Source organism: Equus przewalskii, chromosome 15 (genome assembly GCF_037783145.1).
Source record: "Equus przewalskii isolate Varuska chromosome 15, EquPr2, whole genome shotgun sequence".
Lineage (NCBI taxonomy): Eukaryota > Metazoa > Chordata > Mammalia > Perissodactyla > Equidae > Equus > Equus przewalskii.
Window position 1 is genome coordinate 22,814,739 of NC_091845.1, and position 22,009 is coordinate 22,836,747.

The 22,009-nt window shown below is 40.7% G+C and overlaps 1 protein-coding gene across 2 annotated transcripts in view; it reads right to left on the minus strand.

The window, feature by feature from the left end:
• Window positions 1–22,009, minus strand: part of TAFA1 (TAFA chemokine like family member 1) — a 465,746-nt gene that overhangs the window by 100,835 nt on the left and 342,902 nt on the right. The window contains exon 3 of one of the 2 annotated variants that reach the window (XM_070576859.1): window positions 848–985. In XM_070576859.1, coding sequence (XP_070432960.1) covers window positions 848–985 — 138 coding nt within the window. Of the gene's footprint in view, window positions 1–847; window positions 989–22,009 lie in introns of both variants that reach the window. The other variant, XM_008517666.2, reaches the window with a different exon arrangement.

Here is a 22,009-nt window from a genome sequence, read left to right on the forward strand (position 1 = left end):
GTCATCGTGGCTTCTGTATTGTTCTCTTGGATCGCTCACTCTAGGGGAAGGCGGCTGTCATGAAGTGAAGACACCAAGCTTCTATGGAGAGGTCTATGTGGCAGGGAACTGAGGTCACCTGCTCACAGCCATGTGAGTGAGCCATCCTCCAGCACCAGTCAAGCCTTCAGATCTTGACTGCTCCCACAGGAGAGACTCTGAGCCAGAACCACTCAGCTAAGTTAAATTCTTGACCCACAGAAGCTGTGAGATAATACTTGCAGCTTAAAGCTGCTAAGTTTTTTCGGGGTTGGGGGGGGGCTGTAATTTTTTATACATCACTAAAAAGCTAGCATAGGACTGTTGGCAGGAGTAAATAAAATCACGCGTGAGAAGTGTTTAAGACAGCGCTTGGCACACGGTGAACATTCAGGGCACGTCTATCTGTTCATGAATGTACGTGAAGCACCCAGAGCCGTGCCTGGCATATGGTAAATGCTCTTAAAATATGTGTTGAATGAATGTTAGATGTTGTTAACTTTACTACCATTATCACCAGCCCCATGATCTGTCACCTCAATCCAAAATCACTTCCCAAATGAGCTAGACTCTCAAATTTCTTGACTTGGAAAAATTTCTTTACCTTAATCTTCTCTGAAAAATGTCGGAATAAACCATTCGAAAATCCCAAAGCCAGAGAAACAAGAATTCGAACTCTATGCTCAGGGCTGGCATTTGTATAACTTTCCAGATTCGCATGTACCTTGTTCATTATCCTCAACCATATTTAGATGAAATAGAAGAGTATATTATGCATGGTACACACCTAGATGAACGCCTAGAGAGAAATGTACAACCAGCTACTTACCATCGACACAGGAAGGTCGGTTTCTTGTCGTTCCAGCCACTTTCCCAGGTAGACAGGAACACTTTACTGTTTGTGACCGCTCCTCAATGCGATTCTTATTACAACATCTGTGCGCCGCTATCACTTCACATGTCCCTCCTTCTGGCAAGAGAGAAGGAACAGGGACACTGATTAGAAATGACTCAGTGGCCATTCAGGCCTGTGGGGATATGTGTGGAGGTGTTGGGAAAAGTGAGAGAAATTATAGAAATAGTTTCCATGAAGTATAATTACCAATGGGTTCTCTCCCACTATATATGATGTGATATATATGTATACACACATGTATATATATTTATGATATATATACACATATACATGTATATAAGATTATATAAAAGGTATGCGTAATTTTGGAGAAGACAGGCATTATAGCATTATACTTCAACTGCAACCGAGAACACCAATGAATAGCCCTTAAGAGGCAACAATTCCAGGCCACATGTACTCAGAGGCAGTGGAGCAGTGGATGCCTGGAGCTAACACAAAATAAAGACAATCCTGATTTAAATGCATTATATTTTGGGAGCTCACTCCTGTGTTATCTTAGCATTTAGAATTCTCTGAGCTCCCACTAATGACAAGCAACTGACACTCCAGTGATACAGAACCTGTAGAGGAGAGGAAAACTGCCCAGAAATTAGCATTCCCTCCCACTGCCTGCCCACCCTCAAGGGGGCTGAATAGAAAATCTAGTTGGGGAGTCATTTCCCAAATCCAGGTCTCATCCAAAAATGATAGAAACAATTGCTGGAGAAAATGGGTCTGTGCTTTAAATGGCATCTCAAATTACAGACCTGGGCATATGGTTTCGCTTAAGTGTTACAGGTCAGCTGTGCATTCATCAACATTTATTGGCAACCTAACATTTGTCACTCTCCACTAGATTCTAACAGGCACACTGCCGAGTCTGTCTAAGGGTTGGTGAGCACACAGGTGGGTCTTTCCAGCCTGCAGGACATCAGCTAAGCCAGTTCTCTAGGGACACAAAAGATTCTCCAAGTGCCTAGAAACCAGGAATTACCTTACCCAACATCAACTTTTGCATTCAGGAAGAATGTTTTTCATTTGACAAGAATGAGCTTAGAACATTTAGGATTCTTGGCATTTAGGATTCAGTTGGCAGAGATTCAGCAAGCATTTGTTAAGCAACCGCTATATATAAGTGATTGTGTTATAAACTGTAAGGGATATGTATCCAGCCCATCCATGGTGAGCATTTGGGAAAGAGCGGAAAAAAGGAGAGGAGCGAGGGAACATGGGAGAGAAGAAGGGAGGAGGGCAGACAACACACAGCTGCACCTGTCCTGAGAACATAGCCTAATGCAGTGGTTCTCAACGCAGACGTGGGAGGTGGGGTGATTTTGCTGCTCTCCCTCCCCACCACACTTGGCGAAGTCTGCAGACATTTTTAATGTTTCATTACTGGTGGAGGGTGGGTGCTCCTGGCATCTAGTGGGTGGAGGCCGGGGATGGTGCTAAACATTGCACAATGCACAGGAGAGCTCCCACAACAAAGAACTAACTGACTCAAAATGTCAATAGTACTGAGGTTGAGAAACCCTGGTTTCAGATGAAAGAAACCCCCACACGGATCTCTGACTTAAGGCAGAGTAATTTTGCCTCCTTCAATGGGAGGAAATAGTTGGGGCTTTCAAACCAGCCTGTTTTAGTCTGAATCCCAGCTCTGTCACTTACTACCTGAGTGCCTCAATTTCCTCATCTGTAAAGTGGGAATAAAAATAACACCTGTCTCATAGGGTTGTGTGAGTATAAACCAAGATAACACACATATAGGGGTTAGCATTGAGCCTGACACAAAGTAAAGAGTCCATATATGCTACCTATGATAAAAATATTGATGTTATATTTCTTTGAGGATGCTTCCCTCCTTTCTGCCTCAGAAACTTTGCGAGTACGATTTTCTTGGCATACTCTCTCCTACCTCCCATCCCTCCACCCCCAACTCAAAAGCATTCAATTAACTCTCCCTTGAACTGAACGCGAAGGTCAGTTCCTTAGAGAACTTCCCCTAGCTTTCACTATTGTTCATTCTCTGAGTACACCACACATTTCCTCTCGCAATTGTAACTACACTGTGACCGCAGGCAAACTCTAAGTGGGGTCAGGGTCAGGGTTGTTGCTTGTTTCCTTACAGCCCTATCATTAACAACTGCTGTAGGGACTCCATAATTGTTGGTTGAACAAATGAAAGAATAAGTGAATTAATTAAAATGAACACTATAATATAGAACCAAGTTTTGTGGACTTTGGTGGATGGGGAGACCCAATTGTTTTCAAAGATCTAGGAAGGCTCCTTAAGTTCTGCATTGAAAGGTAGGGCTTCACCGGGCAATGATGAAGGGCAAGCATTTCACTAATGTGAGAGACTGGTGCCTTTTTTAAAAAACAATCTTTTAATTGTAGAACACTTTTAGATTTACAGGAAATTTGTGAAGATAGTGCTGAGGGTCTCCACATATGTCATACCCTATTACTTCCTATTTTATTGCCCTAATTTCAATATATTAATATGGTACATTTATTACAATTAATAAGCCATTATTAATACATTATTATTAACTAAAGTCTATGCTTTATTCAGATTTCCTCAGGTTTTACCTAATGTCCTTTTTGGTTCCAGGATCTCATCCAGGACACCACCACATTACATTTAGTTGTCTTATCTCCTTAGGCTCCTCTTGGCTATGACAGTCTCTCAGACATTGCTTCCTATTTTCACGACCTTGACAGCTTTGAGCAGTGTTGGTCACGTATTTTGTAAAATGTCCCCCAACTGAGATTTATCTGATGTTTTTCTCATGATTAGACTGAGGTTATGTGTTTTTGGAGGAAGACTACAGAGGTAAAGTGTCAGTCTCATCACATCATATCAAGGGTACATACTATCAACCTCACTGATCACTGTTGATGCTGACCTTGATCACTTGGCCAAAGTAATGCTTGTCAGATTTCTTCACTGTAACACTACTCTTCCCTCCCCTCGACCCTGTCCCCTTCCACACTGTCCTCTTTGGAAGGATGTCACTATGTGCAGCCCATACTTAAGGGGCGAGGAGTTAAGCTCCACTTCCTTGACGGTGGATATCTACTTGAATAATTGGAAATTCTTCTGCATGGCATATTTGTGCCCTTTTCCCCATTTATTTACTTATTCAATCATTTGTATCAGTATGGACTCATGGATATGTATTTTATACTTTGGGTTATAATCCAATACTCTATTATTCTTTATTTGCTCAAAATGTTCCAGCTTTGGCCATTGTGAGCTCTTTCAATTGGCTTCTGTGTCCCCCTTTTTTTTAGTGGGGGGACTTTCTTACTTTCTGGCCCTACAAGATGCTCCAGGCTTATCTTGTACATTTCCTGTCCTAGAATCAGTCATTTCTCTAAGGAGCTGGTCAGGGCATTTTAAAAAACACATTAGATTAGGTGGAACTGAGGCCCTGAGATAGGACTTAACTGGAGAGGGCTCAGTATGATCCTATGCTGCAGGGAGGCACAAATGGGCATTTTGAAGTGAAGGACTGATGTGATGTGGATATTGCTCCAGAGTGACCACCTTGACCTTTGGGTTCAGGAGCAGTTGGAGAAGCGCAAGGTGGCAAAGCAGAAGAAAAGAAAAGGCCATTGCAAAATTCTGAGCTGGAAGTAAGCAGGCTTGAACTTGGATCATGAGAAGAGTCTCTCACTCTCACCATCTGCCCATCACTGGGATTAGAGTTAATAGAACAATAGGGCTAATTGCACACAATACTCTTTAACCCAGACACCTGTAATCAGGTCACTTCAGCTTAAAATTGTCAGCTACAAGCACCCTCAGTCGAGCCAGTAATAGCTCGTTCTATGCTGCATGAAAATACCACTAACGTTAAAGTCACCACTTGGCTTTAATACAAGACTGGAGCAACATTTGTGATTGAAAATAGCACAAGGCATATGAAAGCTCCCAGGACGTATTTTGAATCTCATTTGATTTATAGTCAAGCCAGCAGACACAGTGACAGACATGCCAGATCGTCTGAGTTACTGCACTGAGTTAAATAATACAGACAACAAGGTGGCCATGAGCCCCAAAGGCAGTCCCTCCTGGCACTGTTGTAGATGAGCCAAAGGAGTGGTTCCGCGTCATCTCAGCACCCGCTGACATTTAGGAAGCTCTGATTTGGGTGCTGGCACTGTATTCGGCACTTTACCTACATTAATTATAAAACTCCCGGCAACTGTACAAGGTAATATCCCCACTTTACAGATGAAAAGTTCATGCTCAGAGAGGTTGAATAACTTGCCCAGAATCACACAAGTGTGACCCAGGTCTGTTGGACTCTAAAACTCATGCATTTTTTTTTTTTATCCTGTCACAAGTAGTCATTCTTTGTTGATGAAAAACTTCCAAAAGGAAGTCTAACAGTTGGCCTAGGATAGTTACCAAGGTTAAGCATCTAATTTACCCCTACCCCACAAATGGACCTGATTTGCTACCACCTGTCTCTCCTTCTCTCTGCTCCAGGGACATTGGTGTCCTTGTAGGCTGTTGACTGAACATGGCAGGCGTGATGCTTCTTGAGGATGGCTCTAAATCCAGGGAGGCGTTGTTCTAAATAAGAGGCTTGACAAGCTAAATTATGCACCACATGGGACACACTTCTGGTAGGTCTCTGGCTCATTCCCTCACCTCTTCCATATCTTTGCCACGTGTCATTTTATCAGAGGCCCACTTGACCACCCTATTTAAATCATAAGTCCTTCCGCCAGCACTCATGATCTCCCTTACATTGTTCTATGCACCCCCATCCCCACCTCCAGGGGACCTGCAACTTTCAAATATAGTATATAATGTGCTCATTTATTATACTTATTGTCTGAGTCTCTCCCTGGAAGATGATCTCAAGGATAGGGATTCCTATTGTTTTCTTTATTAAACATTGTCTGTAATGTTATTATTAGGGTTGAAAAGTACTTTTAAGACATATTTCATTTAATCTTCAAAACAGTTCAAAAATAGAAATAGGACTACTGTTATCCCCATTTGCTAGTGAGGATGCAGACTTAGAGCAGTCAAATGACATAGCCACTTAACTAACAGTAATAATAATAGTATTATAGGAGTTAACCGTTTCTTGAATATTTGCTATATGCCTGACACCAAGGTAGATACATTATAAACCTTCAATTCGTTTTATATTCACAAAAACCCAGTGAGGTTATGATTACCCTCATTTTATAGGGAGGCAACTGAGATCAAGATTTAAATGCTTGCCCATATTTTATCTAGCAAGTACCTGGCAGCATCTGGACCAGCACCTCGATCCTCTGACCCCATATACAGTGCTCTTTCCTTAGTCCCAGCCCTGCACACATGCTGCCATTTCTCTGAAAAGAAGAGGAAAACTTGGCAACTGGAAATTGACAAGTGCTCCATTTTCATTAAAACCTTGTATATAAAGTCAATGACCCCAAACCATATCTTCCTCTGGCTCACAGATGATGGATTTGCACATTGGAAGTCAGGGAGGTATTCTCTAAATAACAAGTTCATCTGATCTTGACAAGTTGAACTGTGGCTTCAATTACACTCACTGCTCTGGCACACCAATGTGGAGCCCAGAATCAGGTCTTGCAGGCCCACAGGACTCTGATATTTAGAAAGTCTGATTGACCCTGCCGTACCCAAATCTCCTGATTCCCAAGGTTTATATTTGTGTCTGACCTAGCCACAGTCAATCAGAGCAATTTAATCTTTCAGTCTATCCTGACCACGGAACCCTGGTCCACTGATTTGAGTTGACAAAGTGAAAACATTAGATCTTTGACAGGAAAAGGCTCTCTTACATCTGTAGTCCTTTGCTCAGAAGTTTTCAAGTTATGCTTTGTGGGGTTCTATGGATTTTCTGAGTGAGCTCAGTTACTTCCATTGGAGGAAAGTAGTCAGCAACTCTAATTACTTTATTTTTAACACTGAGTGTAAAAATCTATTCTTCAAAAGGATTCCTCTGCTAAGGAAAAAGTAAAAAACGACTGTACTTAGCAAATGAGCAGCTCTCTAAAGCTAATATTAAATGACAAGTATTTGTTGGTTGGATGGATGTGATGAGGATTTTTAGGCTGCTTAATTTTAAAACGGTTTATGATGAGGATTTTTAGGCTAGTTACTTTTAAAACTGCAGATGAGAAGCAGGCTCCAAGGACTGGAATTTTGCTTGCCCTTTTGAGAGACATTTGCGTTTGTGAAGGAAGGGGGGATGACCTTGTAGGGACCTGAAATTGGCCACCCCAGGATGTGTCTCTTTGGCATCGGCTCTGTTTGGGGCTGATTGCTTTTGATAACAGGGACAGGGAAGGAGGCTCTGGGGAATGGAACTTGCCCTTGTTGGGACACATTTACATTTGTAAGGTAAATCTCTACCTGTAAAACGTGCCTCCCTCTCTGTACCAGGAAGAAGAAGAGAGATGACCTTATCCCTAGAAACTCTTAATGGGGAAGGCAAGAACTTAAGTTGGTTGCTGTCTGGCAATCTCATGTAACTGATTTAGGGTGGTGGCTTCTGACCTTTACTTAGTCCGATTTGATTCTTGTCTAAAAGTCATGCGATCACCCAACGACCAGACCCCACCTGCACTGATACCATTTTAACTTTTTTTTCATGTTCTTTCTTTGTCTTCGTAAAGAGATGACTCACATACCTACGCCTTAAATTTAGCCCTAACCCTCAACTCGGGGCAGCAGCAGAAGCTCTGACTGCCCGTGGGTCCTGTCCCCACACACCAGCTCTGCCTGCCCATGGGCCCTGTCCCCATGCCAGCGGGCGCAGCAGAAGCAGCGGCAGCAGAAGCTCTGACTGCCCATGGGTCCTGTCCCCATGCTATTCTATTCTCTAAATAAAAGAGCACTACTGCCAGATCTTGAGAGTCCAAGAACTCTTTCTTTCGACTCCTCGGCTCACCGACCCTGCATCAGATGGATGGATGGACGGACGTCTAAACAAAATGAAAAAGTAATTACAAATCTCTCATGGATTTTTGAACAATCAAATAACATGGAATGTACTGTTTCTTGAGAAGCTTGGATGTCTTTAGTATAGTAAGCTTATAAGATACACTCCTCTCTCCCAATTTCTACGTGTGTTTTACTTCTTGACTATATGAGGAGCCCACATTTACCATGGTCCACCCAAGACACAGTGAGAAGTTGATCAAATTCTGTGAAAAGAAATAAAATTCCGGACTTCTGTAGTAACAACAGGGATAGAATTTTTCAAGACCCTCTGGAACTGACTGTAAAGTCTTCTTTGTCCATTGTCCTCATTAGCTGGCTGCTTGAAAAGGGGACAGGAAAGCAAAACGTTCCCATTTTGTCCCCAATGAAAGGGAAGAGTTAGATTTGTCACCACCCTTTCTGGGAACTGGAAAATTGTCCCTTTAAATCTTTTTCATCTGCATGTTAAGGATTACCTAGTGAACTGTCCTTTCAAACCTAACGGCCATGGTTACTGCAAAACCATAAGGATAATATTTGTCCTGTAAATGCCTTTCAGACTTTTCTTTGGTGCCAATGCCAATCCATTCTTAAATTTTACCTCAATCCAAGCCAAAATGATTTCAAGATGATTTATGGCCTCTTAAAGCAAAGCCATTTAAGTGCTCAGAAAATTGAGCTTCCCAGTTTTACTTATGGATTATTCGGAAAATGACTTCTTTTCTGGATTTCAGTTAGCATCCATAGATCCAGCAAATAAGACAGGTGAGGTAACACATTAGCTAACAGTAGAGAATGTGGCACAGGGAACAAGCCAGTATAGAGGTTATTTGTGCTATTTACTATTCAGATTTTCTAGATTATTGCTGCTATCATCACTTCACTTTGTCTATAGAAAACAAATCTAAGATAAAATATTAGAAATTAGTCTCATACCCTAAATCCAGCCTCATAAGAGGTCCCATTGTTTTTTCGGATTATAAGGTAAACACAGTAATTATCTGGCTAATGCAGGCCAATCTGAAAAAGTTAGATGGACATCACTTCCCAGTTCTTCCACTACCACAAATTTTCAAAATGGTGGCCTTGCTTCTCATTCCCTTTGTTCCCCAAGGTGACAATGGGAAGGTCCCCTGCAGGGACGCTCCACCGCGCAGCTCTCCACTTCCTCTTCTGCTCTTTCTCTTGGGTTTGTTGGAGCTCTGAGTACATTATCAAAATCTTATTTTTTACAGGAAGAGAAAGTTTCTAATATCCAAAAAGGGAAAAAAAGACAGCTTTTCAAGATTATTTCTGGCAGCAGCAACTCTCTCTGAACTGGAGAAGTTAAAAAAATGCCAATCCCAATATGCTCCTAGCAATGATCTCTCCTTCCCAGCTCAATGCATCACTGTCTTGCCCTGTACGAGCGAGGAAATACAAAGAAGATGAATTGCTAAGGGTAACATTTCTTTTAAAAAGAGTCCCTACTGATGACAATTCTATGCCATGATGGAAAGGGAAGATGAGGTTAGGAATGACTGGCAAGCAGATGGCTAAAAACTTGAAGCCTGGCATCATAAAACAGAGTTTGCTCTCAGAATGGACATCTTATAGAAATAGCAGATACCAACCAACTGGATTGCTTTGGACTACAAACTGGGTCTACATTTAAGAATGGGCATTTGTGGGAAATTGCTAATGTCTATGGCCAGAGAATTTGACATTCAGTAGTATATTTTGGTGTTGATGGCTTCATGTCCAAGACTGAACATAGCCAAGCAATTCAAAATTATCACGACACCAGGTTTTCTGGGAAACAGATGCTAGGGTAGAGTGTTAAGTTGGAATAGAAGAGAATTATCTTACGGATAAAAAGATAACATAAGTCTAAACCCTGGACATTTTGTTTTTGGCCTCTGTAGTCATCACTCAGTCTTCTTCAGGTGGTCTCCTTGAACTATACTGTAAGTTAGATTCCCCTGTTATATGATCCTACAACCTCTTGTAATTATCCCAAAATAATATTCAGAATGCATTATTTTGGTATTTTTAAATAATGTCTCACTTTTCTTGTAAAGGGTAAGGGCAGGAGTTTTTCTGTTTCATCACTTTGTCCCTAGAACTAGGCTTGGAATCTGGCCCATGTTTGGTCTGTAAATATTTGTTGAATGAACCTCTTCCCCAAAGACTAGATTTGACCCTCACTGTGCACTCTCTTAGCAAGCCAAACTTCTCTTTTGGAGCATATCTCCTTCTTGGGATGATTGGTTCAGTCCCTGTCTATCCTGTTTGGCTGAGACACTCTATGATGGCAGAGACCACATCTTGTTTACTTCTCTGTCCCTAGTGCCCGGTGTGATAGTAGGCATTCATGCACTTGCTAAAGGATTGAATGATCAAATGACTCAATGATGGAAGAGAGGAAGAAAAGGAAGAAGCAGAGGAAGAAAGAAGAAAGAAGAAAGGGAAGGACTGAGAGGGGAGAAAGAAAGATGAAGAAAAGAGAAGATAAGAGAAGGGAAAAGAAGAGAAGAATGAATATAAATGAATCCTCTTTGGGGAATTTTTCCTAAATATCTGTGATGTGGTCTTTTCAGAAAATGAACTTGAGTCATAAATGTAGCTTTTGCAAAGAAGTGGCCTTCCAATACACTTCTATAGAAAAATCAACTTGGAAACTTGGTTTGGGGTAGAGCCAAAATGTACCAAGGAAAAGCTTTTTATTCTAAGCGAAATGACTGGAAAATGAAATAGCAATTAAGAGTAACCATAAGGAAATTTTAGTCCTCATTAATAGTTAAGCCAGGATATCTCTGCTTATAGTCAAGGATAACTTTTAGAGGAAATGAATAAAACGTGATTAAGGAATATTAAGACTGACACGATTGCTCGAATCCTAGCATTTTCACTTTATTGCAACTAGTTCCTTTCTTTAAAAGCTAAGTGTAAGACAAAGCGCAGATTTTTTGAGACTCACTTTTGTAAGACTTCTTGATCAAGCCCTTATGAATAGCTCTCTTAGAATCTATTGTAGCGGATGTCAGAAATGCATATTTAAGACTGTGTTAAAAATGCTTTATTGACCCACTGGAATGGAAGGTAGCTGCAAGTGTCTTTGTCTGTAAATCATGGACAGGGGAGACACTAAGGGAACTTTAAGCATGTTTTGGTTGAGGAGGGAGAAATGGCTGTTTGATTTGTTTATGCCTGAGATTAAACAAATTACCATCTCCTCCCTCTTAGGGCTCTAGGGTATGCAGAGAACAGACAAATGTAGACAAAAGGAAGAAATTCTGGGAGGGACAGCAATGTTTGAGGCAGGGTAGCGTAATGAATAAGATTACAAATTCTACAGCCGTGCTGCCAAGATTCAAATCCTGGATCTGGTGCTTCCTATTACTTTCCATTCTATGCCTCAGGTTCTCATCTGTGAAATGTGGATAATAATAGCCTTAACGTCATACGATTGTCTTGAGGACCAAGAAGGAATGAGAATTAAATAAGTGCAGGCAAAGTGATTATAATAATACCTGGTTCAGAGTAGTCTTTAAAAGATATTTTGCTGTTGGTAATACTATTGGAATCATCAACTTTGATTAGATCAGGATCATTACTGGAAAAAAAATGGACTCTTCTCATTTTTTCCCTCTTTTCATCAATATGGACCATTCCTCATGCCCATCTTCCTACTCTCACCCCAGGCCAATGACTGGGAAACTAATTTTAGACCTCATTATCCCCTTGAAATAAGATTGCTAAAAGTAATGTAATATCATGATAAACTCAACACCCATCCCCTAGATTTTTTCTTTTTTTTAAAGAAGAAAATGGCTTAAACATTGGATATGTTGAAATTCTACTTCAGAAATCATTTTAAATAACTGCTCTCATAACATGGAGATAAATTTTACTCAAAGATGCATCAATGAGTTTACAAGAAGCACATCCTTGATTCCTTACTGTTCTTTAAATACTACAGAACTTGCATTCTTTTCCAGTAAGGATGCCTTAGTAGTATTAGGGAGGGGAACCCAAGTAATGGTTTAGGTATCAGACTGCCTTTGTGCTATTCTTAGATCTGCCTGAGAATTTTTGTTAAAATAAGGCTGAGAACCTAATATCTCCATTTGTTCATATTCTGCTCCCAAATTTACTTGCAAGATCTGGACTTAACTTTAATACATTGCAAATTAATGCAATCTTTGAAGTGAGTTGTTGCCCAGTTGGGAAAGCCACTCGAAGGCTGGGTGGCTGCTAAAACAATTGAAGGGGAAGCTTCTACCTCAAAGTGGAGCATTTACCCTGGATGTTGATGTAAGTTTCTAGAAACTGAATCACAGTGTCAGTGCCCTTCAGCTTCCCCAGGCTGTGATCTAAAATAAATAAGTTGTATTCTACTATTGTAATTAGGACGAGTTGGAATGAAATAAGACAGGAAAATAGCTATGTCTACTATTCCCCTCTATGGTGCAATGTTCTCCATTGAAATCCCTCCTGGATCTCCCCCAAGGCTATGCTTGCCCCAAGATCACTGGTCTAGCTAGGTAATAGATGATCAGGTTTTTCTTCTCCATTGCCAGCCTTCAAGGCTCAGAAACAATTTCTAGAAAAGAGACAGGCAACTGTATTTCATATGAGTCCACTCCTCTGGCTATATCAATTTCCCTAAAATTATGTGAAACACTGACATGAAAGGTTGAATATATTAATATTTAAATATTTCAAATAATCAACATCATTTGGGTTACTATCTGCATGACTTGGAGCAAGTCGTAATCTCTAAGCCCTGTTTCCTGATAAGTAAAATGCCTAATTTAAGGCATGTTGTGAGCATTAGAGATTGTGTATAAAAAGTAATTACTACACTGAGCAGCACACAGTAGGTACACTATAAATCAGAGCTGACACTCTTCTTATTATTAACATAAAAAACGAAACCCAATTTCAAAGACAACACTGGAGGAGGTTCCATTTGACAAGAGTGTTGATGGAAGGATGGAATTACGAAAGGCTGGAAAATAGAAGCAGCATTTCCCTTTCAGGCTCCATGACCTTCCGGTCAGATGTCTGAGCTGTTCATGCAGTGGTGGGCGGTCAAATATGCTCTCTACACTGCATCCTTGCCTTACCTGCTCTTGTGTCTTTATTCATTCGTGCTCTATGTTTCTGCATGGCATTTATTTATGGCAAACAGGCAGGAACACACTCTGAGAATAAAGCCCAACAATAGTTATGAACTTTTAAAAATTCTCTTAAATGAGATTCTTCTATGATGCTTCATGAGTAAGTATAATGGATGCTAGAAGGAACATGAGGAGTGATTACACATTAACTCCATTATGAAAATATAAACGTACAGCCCACAAAATAAATGGACTGCATTTGATGGACTCCAAACCCATCACTTCTAAATCATAACTATTTTACGACACTTTTTCTTCCAGTTAAGCACAAAAACATGCCCATGGAACAACATTTCCGAGTTGACTTAGAAGTAATGACAAGAAGATCAAAATAAAATTGCGGTAATGAAGGGAGAAGTGGCTGTCAATACTGTCCCCTGGAAGAAGCCTTCTCACTTTAGGATCAGATGCCCAACAGTGGGTCCTCTTGCTGAGTCAGAAACTGATCTTAAATTATAAGTCCTTCCTTTGGTACCTATAGGAGAACCACATAAAAATCCATAGGGGTTAGATTTTACTTCCATCTATGGGCTAATTATTAGTAACTTCCTAAGTGAATTATTAAGCATTACGGAAATCTGTTATACAAACACTAAAATTAATATTTTACTTGCATCTACTGAATTCTAAAATTGAGAGCTTTCTGAGGAAATGGTCTCTGTAGCATCCATGGCTGGGACTTTTAAAGTCCCAGAAGGCCTATTTGTGGTAGGATAGTTGAGTACAGTGTTAGAGATTGGATTTCGGAGCCATGTTGACTGGGTTTAAATACTTCCCCCTCCCTTTTTAGCTGTATTTACCTCAGAAAAATCAGTTACATTTTCTATTCTTAGTTTCTTCATCTATACAATGGGGAAATTACAGTACTTTCATGATAAGGTTAGTGTGGAGATCGCTGAGCGAACACTGGCAAAGCACTTAGAATAGTGCCTGGAGTATAAGAACAATGCAAGTGTCTGCGATGAATATTCTTGCCATTATTAGCTTTAGCTGTGGTAGCCATCAGGGCTGCTAAATGGTCTCTCTGGCTCTCCTCCTCTTGGGCTTATGGTGGTTCCTAGTCCCCTTGTGGGAGGCGGGGCCACGTGACTACTGTGTCAATGGAAGTGACGTATCACTTCCATGCTGAGCTTCTAATTCCCTGTGCAAGGCTCTCCAGGGCTCTCTTCCTATTGGCGTGGCAGCCATAACTATTTTAGATCAGGGATCAGAAAACTTTTTCTATAAAGGTCCCGATAGAAAATATTTTTGGCTTCGTTGGCCATCCGGTTTCTGTGGCAACTACCAAACTCTGCCGTTTTATCATGAAAGTAACCATAAACCACATGAAAATAAATGTGTGGCTGTGCACCAATAAAATTTATTTATGGAAATTGAAACTTGAATTTCATGTAATTTTTATGTGTCCCAAAATATTTTCCTTTTGATTTTGTCCAGCCATTTGAAAAAGCTTACAGGCCATGCAAAACAGATGGTGAGCCAGGTTCGGCCTATGGGCTACAGTTTGCCCACTCCTATTTTAGATGGGGGCTGCTCCAGCAGTTCTAGTCCCTGGGTGACTCCTACAAATACTGTCACACTGTTGAACCGCAGGGGGCATGTTGTATGATCAAGAAATAAACCCTTATTACTTTAAGCCAATGAGATTGGGGGGGCTATTTGTTATTGCAGCTTTACACAGCCTAATCTGACTAATAAATTATTCTTTAAGAAGATGAGAGTAAAAGAGGTACATTACTCCCTTAAGAGTGCTTAAATAACTTCTGTAAATATGTTTAATGATAACTAGGATGGAACCATCTCCAAGGCTTTTACCCATGAAATACGCTGTTTCAAATCTATGCCTTCTCTGAAGAACTAGAATGAGATATGGCCGCTTCACTTCCTCCTCTGTGCATATACCTCATCCAAGCCAAGAATCGGGTCCTTGTCATCCTGGTATTTTATTGGTTTAGCTGAGAGGTAGTAATAAAAGTATATATTTATATCATGAGATTGTGCCTCACATTCACAGACAGGGAGATCAGAAAACACACATTTAGGGGAAAAGAAGGCAAACAGAAACTCTGATTTGTGTTACACATTGTAGAAGTCATTAACTATGAGTCAGGTAGAAAAACTTATTACTTCTCTTTTTGACAGTGATGACAATTTAATAGTATTTGACTCTACCGTGTTACATACAGTGTCTGGAGGCATTGAAAGGGAGTGTTTATCAGGATGATAAACAAGGTTTCATTTCCTCCCTGGCTGCATGGATGTGATCAGAAGTCTAAGGCCATCCGAAATCACTTAGTCTGGCCACCAGGCTGATGTTAGCTACCTGGAACCACCTGCACTTGAAATGAGTTTCACTTAAGGGACCTTCTCTGAGCAGGTCAGCACTGACAGGGGTATGTTTGCATGAGAGCATGAGCACTGGGACATTCAGTGGTGACTCAGGGGCTGAGGGAAGGGTGTCAGTCCTACTAGAAACCCTGCTTTTTGAGAATCTCATACTCCCTAATTTCAAACCACAGAGCTGGTTTTGCCTTCTGGGTTGGGTGAAGCAGGCCGGATAAATTCTCAACATGCCAGGAATGTATAATGAATTTGCATGAGTATGCAAAATAGGAAACACTTATAAATTAAACACTTGTTATTAGTATTGCTACTATTATTATTGAGCCGTGGCAGTCATTAATGCCATTAGTCATTTCTACTCCCTGTTCTTTCTGCCTGTCCAGCAAACATTCCCACTTTTATTGGCAACTGCTTCTTGATTCTCCTTGGGGGCTCAATAGCCTTCTTTCCCATTCCCAGCTCACAGAGTTTTAGAGGTGCTGGTTCTACCTCCAATCCAGGAGAGGGCACAAGACCCAGGGCTAGCAAAGTGGGTCATGCATTCTCTAGTGATCAAGTGATTGCTATAGGGCTGGTACCTGGCTTAAGCCATACACAATAAGATCCAGTTGTAAAACTTTTATTCTTGGGAAAATATAATTTTTTTTACAAGTATTTCTGATGAAAAGATGTAAATCTGAAGCTTGCCACTATCTTAGTACCATGATAGAAAAGTCTGCAAATGAATGGAGTCAACACAGAGGGAAGCCGAGTGGAAAAGACGAGCTCTTCTTGACACTATTGTTAGTGCTACTTGATGCAACCATGCCTGAAGCTGGAGCTAAACTTTAGCTAGTATATGCCCTTTTTTTTTAAAAAAAAAATTGAGTTTGGATTAGATTTTTTGCCATTTGCAATAAAGAGTCATGAAGTAGTTATTCTAAAGGCATCAAGAAGATTTTTGGCAATTCTCTTCTTTTCTATAAATTTTGTTATATGCTGGACACTATATTAGGTGTCACAGTTTAATTGGATACCACCCTAAGTGCCACCTCCTCAGGGAAGCCTTCCTATTTTCCCTGATGAGGTTACTTACACCTCCTCCCTCCCACTCTTGACTCTCAGAGCACTGTGACCTTCCCACTTCCACATATTACAACTGCAATTTTAATATGTTTGTAAATACTTTTTTTTGATGAGGAAGTTTGGCCCTGAGCTAACATCTGTTACCAATCTTCCTCTTTTTGCTTGAGGAAGATTGTTGCTGAACTAACATTTGTACCAATCTTCCTCTATTTTTGTATGTGGGATGCCACCGCAGCATGGATTAATGAGTGCTACGTAGGTCCACGCCTGGGATCTGAACCCATGAACCCCAGGCTGCTGAAGCAGAGCACGTGAACTTAACCCCTACACCACTGGGCCAGCCCCTGTCAAATACTTTTTGTTATTGTCCGCTTCCTCAAATAAGTAAAAGCTCTATGAGGCAGGGGCCATATCTGTTTTCATTGATCATGTTAATCTGAGTGCCCAGCACAATGCCTAACTCAGAAAATCACTGTTGCCAACTCAATGCTTATTCTCTTCTTTTTCACAGAGCTAGAACAATACTTTTGATCAGAGTGGCCATATGTGCACACTTGCAAAAATATTTTTCTGTTCTCCTTATAGCTATGGATGAACATATGTCATAGTTCTTGTCAAAGGGATATAAATGAAAGGCTGCTGAGGCTATCCAGGAAGACTTTGCTTTCCTGGCATAGTAACTGATCCTTCCTCTTTACCATTTTCTACTTCCTACTGCCTGAAATGCAGCCTTGATGGCTGGAACTACAGCAGTTATTGTGTGCCAATGAGAGAAAAGAAAGTCAAAGAAAAAGACCAAGAGAATCACAGAGACTTTAACCTTGAAAGTGGGCCACTTAGCCAATGTCGCTAAACCCCTACCTCTAGACTTTCTATTGTGTGAAAAGAAAATTGCAAATTTGTTTAACCCCCCATTTAGTTGGGGTTTCTATTACATGCAAACAAATGCAGTCCTGATACACTGGCACATGTTAGGATTTTGATAAATATTTGTAAAATGTATGAATGAATGAAAGAAAGCAAGCACCCTTGGCTTCAAAGATCTAGTCAGAGAGGTTAGACAGAGAGAGAAAAAACTCCATCTTTCAAAGTAGAAAGTAATAAAAATCATGAGAGTGTAGTGATCATTTCTGGAGGTTTCTGAGGAACCAGAAGGTAATACCTTCACCCTAATGGGTTAAGTCAGACTTACTGGAGTAGAAGGACGTGATTCAGATCCTTGTTACTTCAAGGATGATTTGTTCTAGTGGTCATGGGAAATGGGCATTTTAGGTAGAGAGAACAAATTGGGCAAATTCCCAAGGATGGGGCCTGTGAGAGACAGACTCTAGAGTGGCCCCCTGCTCATGCCTGTATAGTCCCCCTCCCTTCAGTGAGGGTGGGACTTTTAGAATGTAGACTATAGAATAGAATATAACAAAGGTGATAGGATATTGCTCCTGTGATTAGGTTATGTTATGTGGCAAGGATGATGTGATGTCAGTCCCATGACTATCTTTATATCTCTATCTCTGTCTCTATCAAATCTTACTATGCACTAGAGAGACTCTCCATTGCTGGCTTTGAAGAAGTAAACTGTGAAAGGGCCCACGGAAAAGTCCATGTAGCAAGGAATTGCAGGTGCCCTCGATGAACTGAGAGTGGCCCTACGCCAGCAGTCATACAACCACAAGGAGATGAATTCTGCCAACAACCTTAGGGAACTTGGAAGTGGCTATTTATTGAGTCTCTCCTCTGATGAGGGTCTATGTCATCTCATTCCTGCCTAGTTCATACTCCCTCAAATGGTTAGGGATTATTTAGGTAATTTGAGGTAGAAGTGTCTACTTCATTTGATATTTGATTCCAGTTACTAAGACCATCTTTCAGGAATCAACAGCATTTATAAGATTCCTACAAATACGAAAACATAGATTTGCTCTTTAAGAATCTGACTGTTCATGGAAGGAAAGAACTTAGTAAATTTACTTTACTAAGTCTAAATATAACTCTTTGTTCTCTTTAAAATTGTGAGGATAAGATAATGGAATATCAGACTACTGGGGTTCAAGTGCTGTTGGTTCCTTGTCAGGACTGGAATAAGAAGTAGAAGCAGTGAAGTTCTCTTGAAAATCTTACTTGTGTAGACTTCTAGAGATGCTCTATGGTTTTGTAATTACCCTTAGAGTCCTTGGCTAGAATATTGGCTTTATGTCTTACTAATTGGTAAATTTCAACATGTCAGTTAAACTTCCTCACCCTTAATTTACTTGTCTGTAAAATGGGGATAATGGGGACTATCACTTTCTGTAGTTGAAACCCACTGTTTTTTCTTGCCTATGTCTCATTCCCTCTTCTTCTGATAACACCATGTCAGCTTTCGTTTGGGGAGTGACCTATTTTCAGTCCATGCAGTATAGGTGAACAAAGACTGCAGGGGTGGAGTTGTGACCTAGACATAGCCAAAGGCATAGTCCTTCCCCAGCCACAAAGATTGAGGATGGGCTTGTGATCCAAGTTGGTTCGATCAGACTAAACCTGAGGGCTATGCTGAAATATTGGACAAAATCTTTCTTTCTGTTGGACTTGAAGATGTGAGCTGACCTTTGGAGAGATGCTGTGTGAGACTGAGCTGAGGTGGAGAACAGTGGAGAGAACTGATAGAAAGGGACCCATCCCTCACGATGCATTTGAGCTGCTAGATCCAACACTGCTGGCTCTACCTCTGAACTTTGCATTTAAGTGTGCCAATACATTCTCTTCCTTTTAGTATATTTGCTTTAGCCATTTAGACTTCCATGGCTTTTTTCTTACGCCACTCTCCAACTCTTCTACACCAACTGGTGTCCAACAATTCAATTCAATTCAATTCAATTCTGACTCTACCTGGAGTTAGTACAGATCTCACAGATTTAAGGGCTCAGTCCCACAACACTGACCTTTCTTCTGACACCAGTCGTAAATGGGGTGCCCAAACCACCTGCACTTCTGCCTGACTTGGCAATTAATTTGGGGTCCCATGGTTCCTCCTCAGGTCCAATAACTTGCTGGAATGACTCAAAGAACTCAGGAAGGCAGTTAACTTATGCTTACTGGTTTATTAAAAGGATACAACTTGGGAATAGCCAAATGGAAGTGATGCATAGGACAAGGTATGGTGTGTGTGTTGTGTGTGTGTGGAGAAGGGGTGGGATAAATGGAGCTTCCGTACCTTTTCCAGGTGCTGCTACCCTCCCAGCACCTCAGTTAGTTCGCCAGCCTAGAAGCTCTCCAAACCCTGCCACTTTATGAAGGTTTCATTACATAGGCCTTTTTGATTAAATCGTGGGCTATTTGTGATTAACTCAATGTCCAGCCTCGCTCCTCTCCAGAGGTGGCTGGGTGAGGTTGCAAGTTACAACCCTCTAATTTTGCCTTGGTCTTTCTGGTGACCAGCTGCCATCTTGAAACTATCGAAGGGCACCCAGCCACCAGTAATCTCATTAGCAAACAAAAGACACCCTTACTACATCAGAGAGTCCAAGGGTTTTAGCAGCTGTGGGGCAGGAATTTGGGACAAAGACCAAATATCTTTCTATGATACCGCAGGAATTAAGTTTTAGGGTTCTAACACTGTACTTCAAAGAATCCTTGTGAAGACTGAATTTAAAAAATGCACATAAAGAATTTAACACAGTGTCTGGAACATAATAAGCACTCAAACTGTGTAGTCATTTTTGTTACCATTATTGTTACTATAATAATCATTATCATATTCTTTATTATGAAATGACTGGAATTTTATGGTGTTAATATGCGTATGGGCCTGTAAGAATTGTTGAATATCTCTAATTTACTGCGAGCAATTGGGAGAGAGAATCAATTAGATACTGATTTTCCGAGACTTCTACAGCAAGTGAAGTTCAAGTACCTCACATATTGATTCCTAGCAGTTGATAGATAAACAATCACTTGAATTGACTCATAGTCAACCAGATGATTGAGCCCCCGTTGTTAAGAGGTCCCAAATAGCAGAGGCATGAAAAGATTGGCAAAAGAGTATAGTGAAGTCTCTTGGGCTCAATAATTTACCAAATATGGATTCAAATCCCAACTCTGCTGCTTTTTTTTTTTTTTGGAGGAAAATTAGCCCTGAGCTAACTACTGCCAATCCTCTTCTTTTTGCTGAGGAAGACGGGCCCTGAGCTAACATCCATGACCATCTTCCTCTACTTTATACATGGGACGCCTGCCACAGCATGGCTTTTGCCAAGCGGTGCCATGTCTGCACCCGGGATCTGAACCGGCAAACCCCAGGCTGCTGGGAAGTGGAACGTGTGAACTTAACCACTGTGCCAGTGGGCGGGCCCATCTACCCCTTTTAAGTCATGTAAAATAGATACATTTCAAAAATTCTCTCAGCTTTGTAAAATGGGATTATAAGAACACCTCCTTCAGGGACCAGGCTGGTAGTGTAGTGGTTAAGTTCACACACTCTGCTTTGGCGGCCTGGGATTTGCGGGGTTGGATCCCAGGTGCGGACCTACACACCACTCATCAAGATGTTCTGTGGCGGCATCCCACATACAAAGTAGAGGAAGATTGGCAACAGATGTTAGCTCAGGGCCAATCTTCCTCATAAAAAAAAACTCCACAAAAAAAAAACACAAAAAAAGATCTCCTTTATAACTGTGAAGAAAATGGAGTAATAAATATGAACAGCTCAGTACAGCCTGACTCAAACTGTAAAATTTCGCAGTCATCATCACTTTTGATGTTTTAATTATATCAACTGACATGAGCAAACTAGTTCAACTCTAAAGTGATGTAAATTAGACCTTAACATTTTTATGGCCAAACAATATTGATTAACTGTCATTTGAGCAATGTAGAAGTAATGCGTAGAAATAGATTAATCTGGACTTTAAGTTGTTTACATAAATGAGAAAGAAATTTTTCCACCTAATGTAAAAGAATGCAATCTTTAAGATATTAAACTTATTCCTTTAGATAAGACATAAAGAATGAGTAAACTTGCAGTGAGAAGGCTGTAAAAAAAAATGGCCATTCTTCTTAGGTTAGATGTCCGTTTGTTGGCAAACATGGGTAATAATCAGAAAAACAGAATAGGGTCACTGAAGTTGAGTTTCCTGAAGAAATAGTCATGTAAGTTAATGATCGTAATGAGATAACATTAAGGAAAAGCTGGCTGAAAAGTACATAAATTTCAACCTAAGGCTGAAGTTTTATTCTCACAGAAAATTATCTTCAGGTTAATGGGGTCAACATGGGAACTGAAGCTACTGAGGAGGCCCCTCAGCCCATACCAAATTTCCACTGCAGTCAATAATGCATGAAAGCCATGTGGAGGGACGCTATTTCCAGACAGTATTTGCGAAAATGCCAGGTCTTCATGAGAAGAGTCTTATAGAAGGCATGCCTTTCCCTTTTTTCCTCCATGGTTTCATTTAGACTTTTGTCTCAGCCTAGAATGTTTTCTTTTGTACACAACCACGTCTCTCCTTCTCATCTGTCACCCCTAAACTCATCGCTTCGCTTTTTCTTTTTTCTGCACATCTGTTTTGGAAGCTTAGA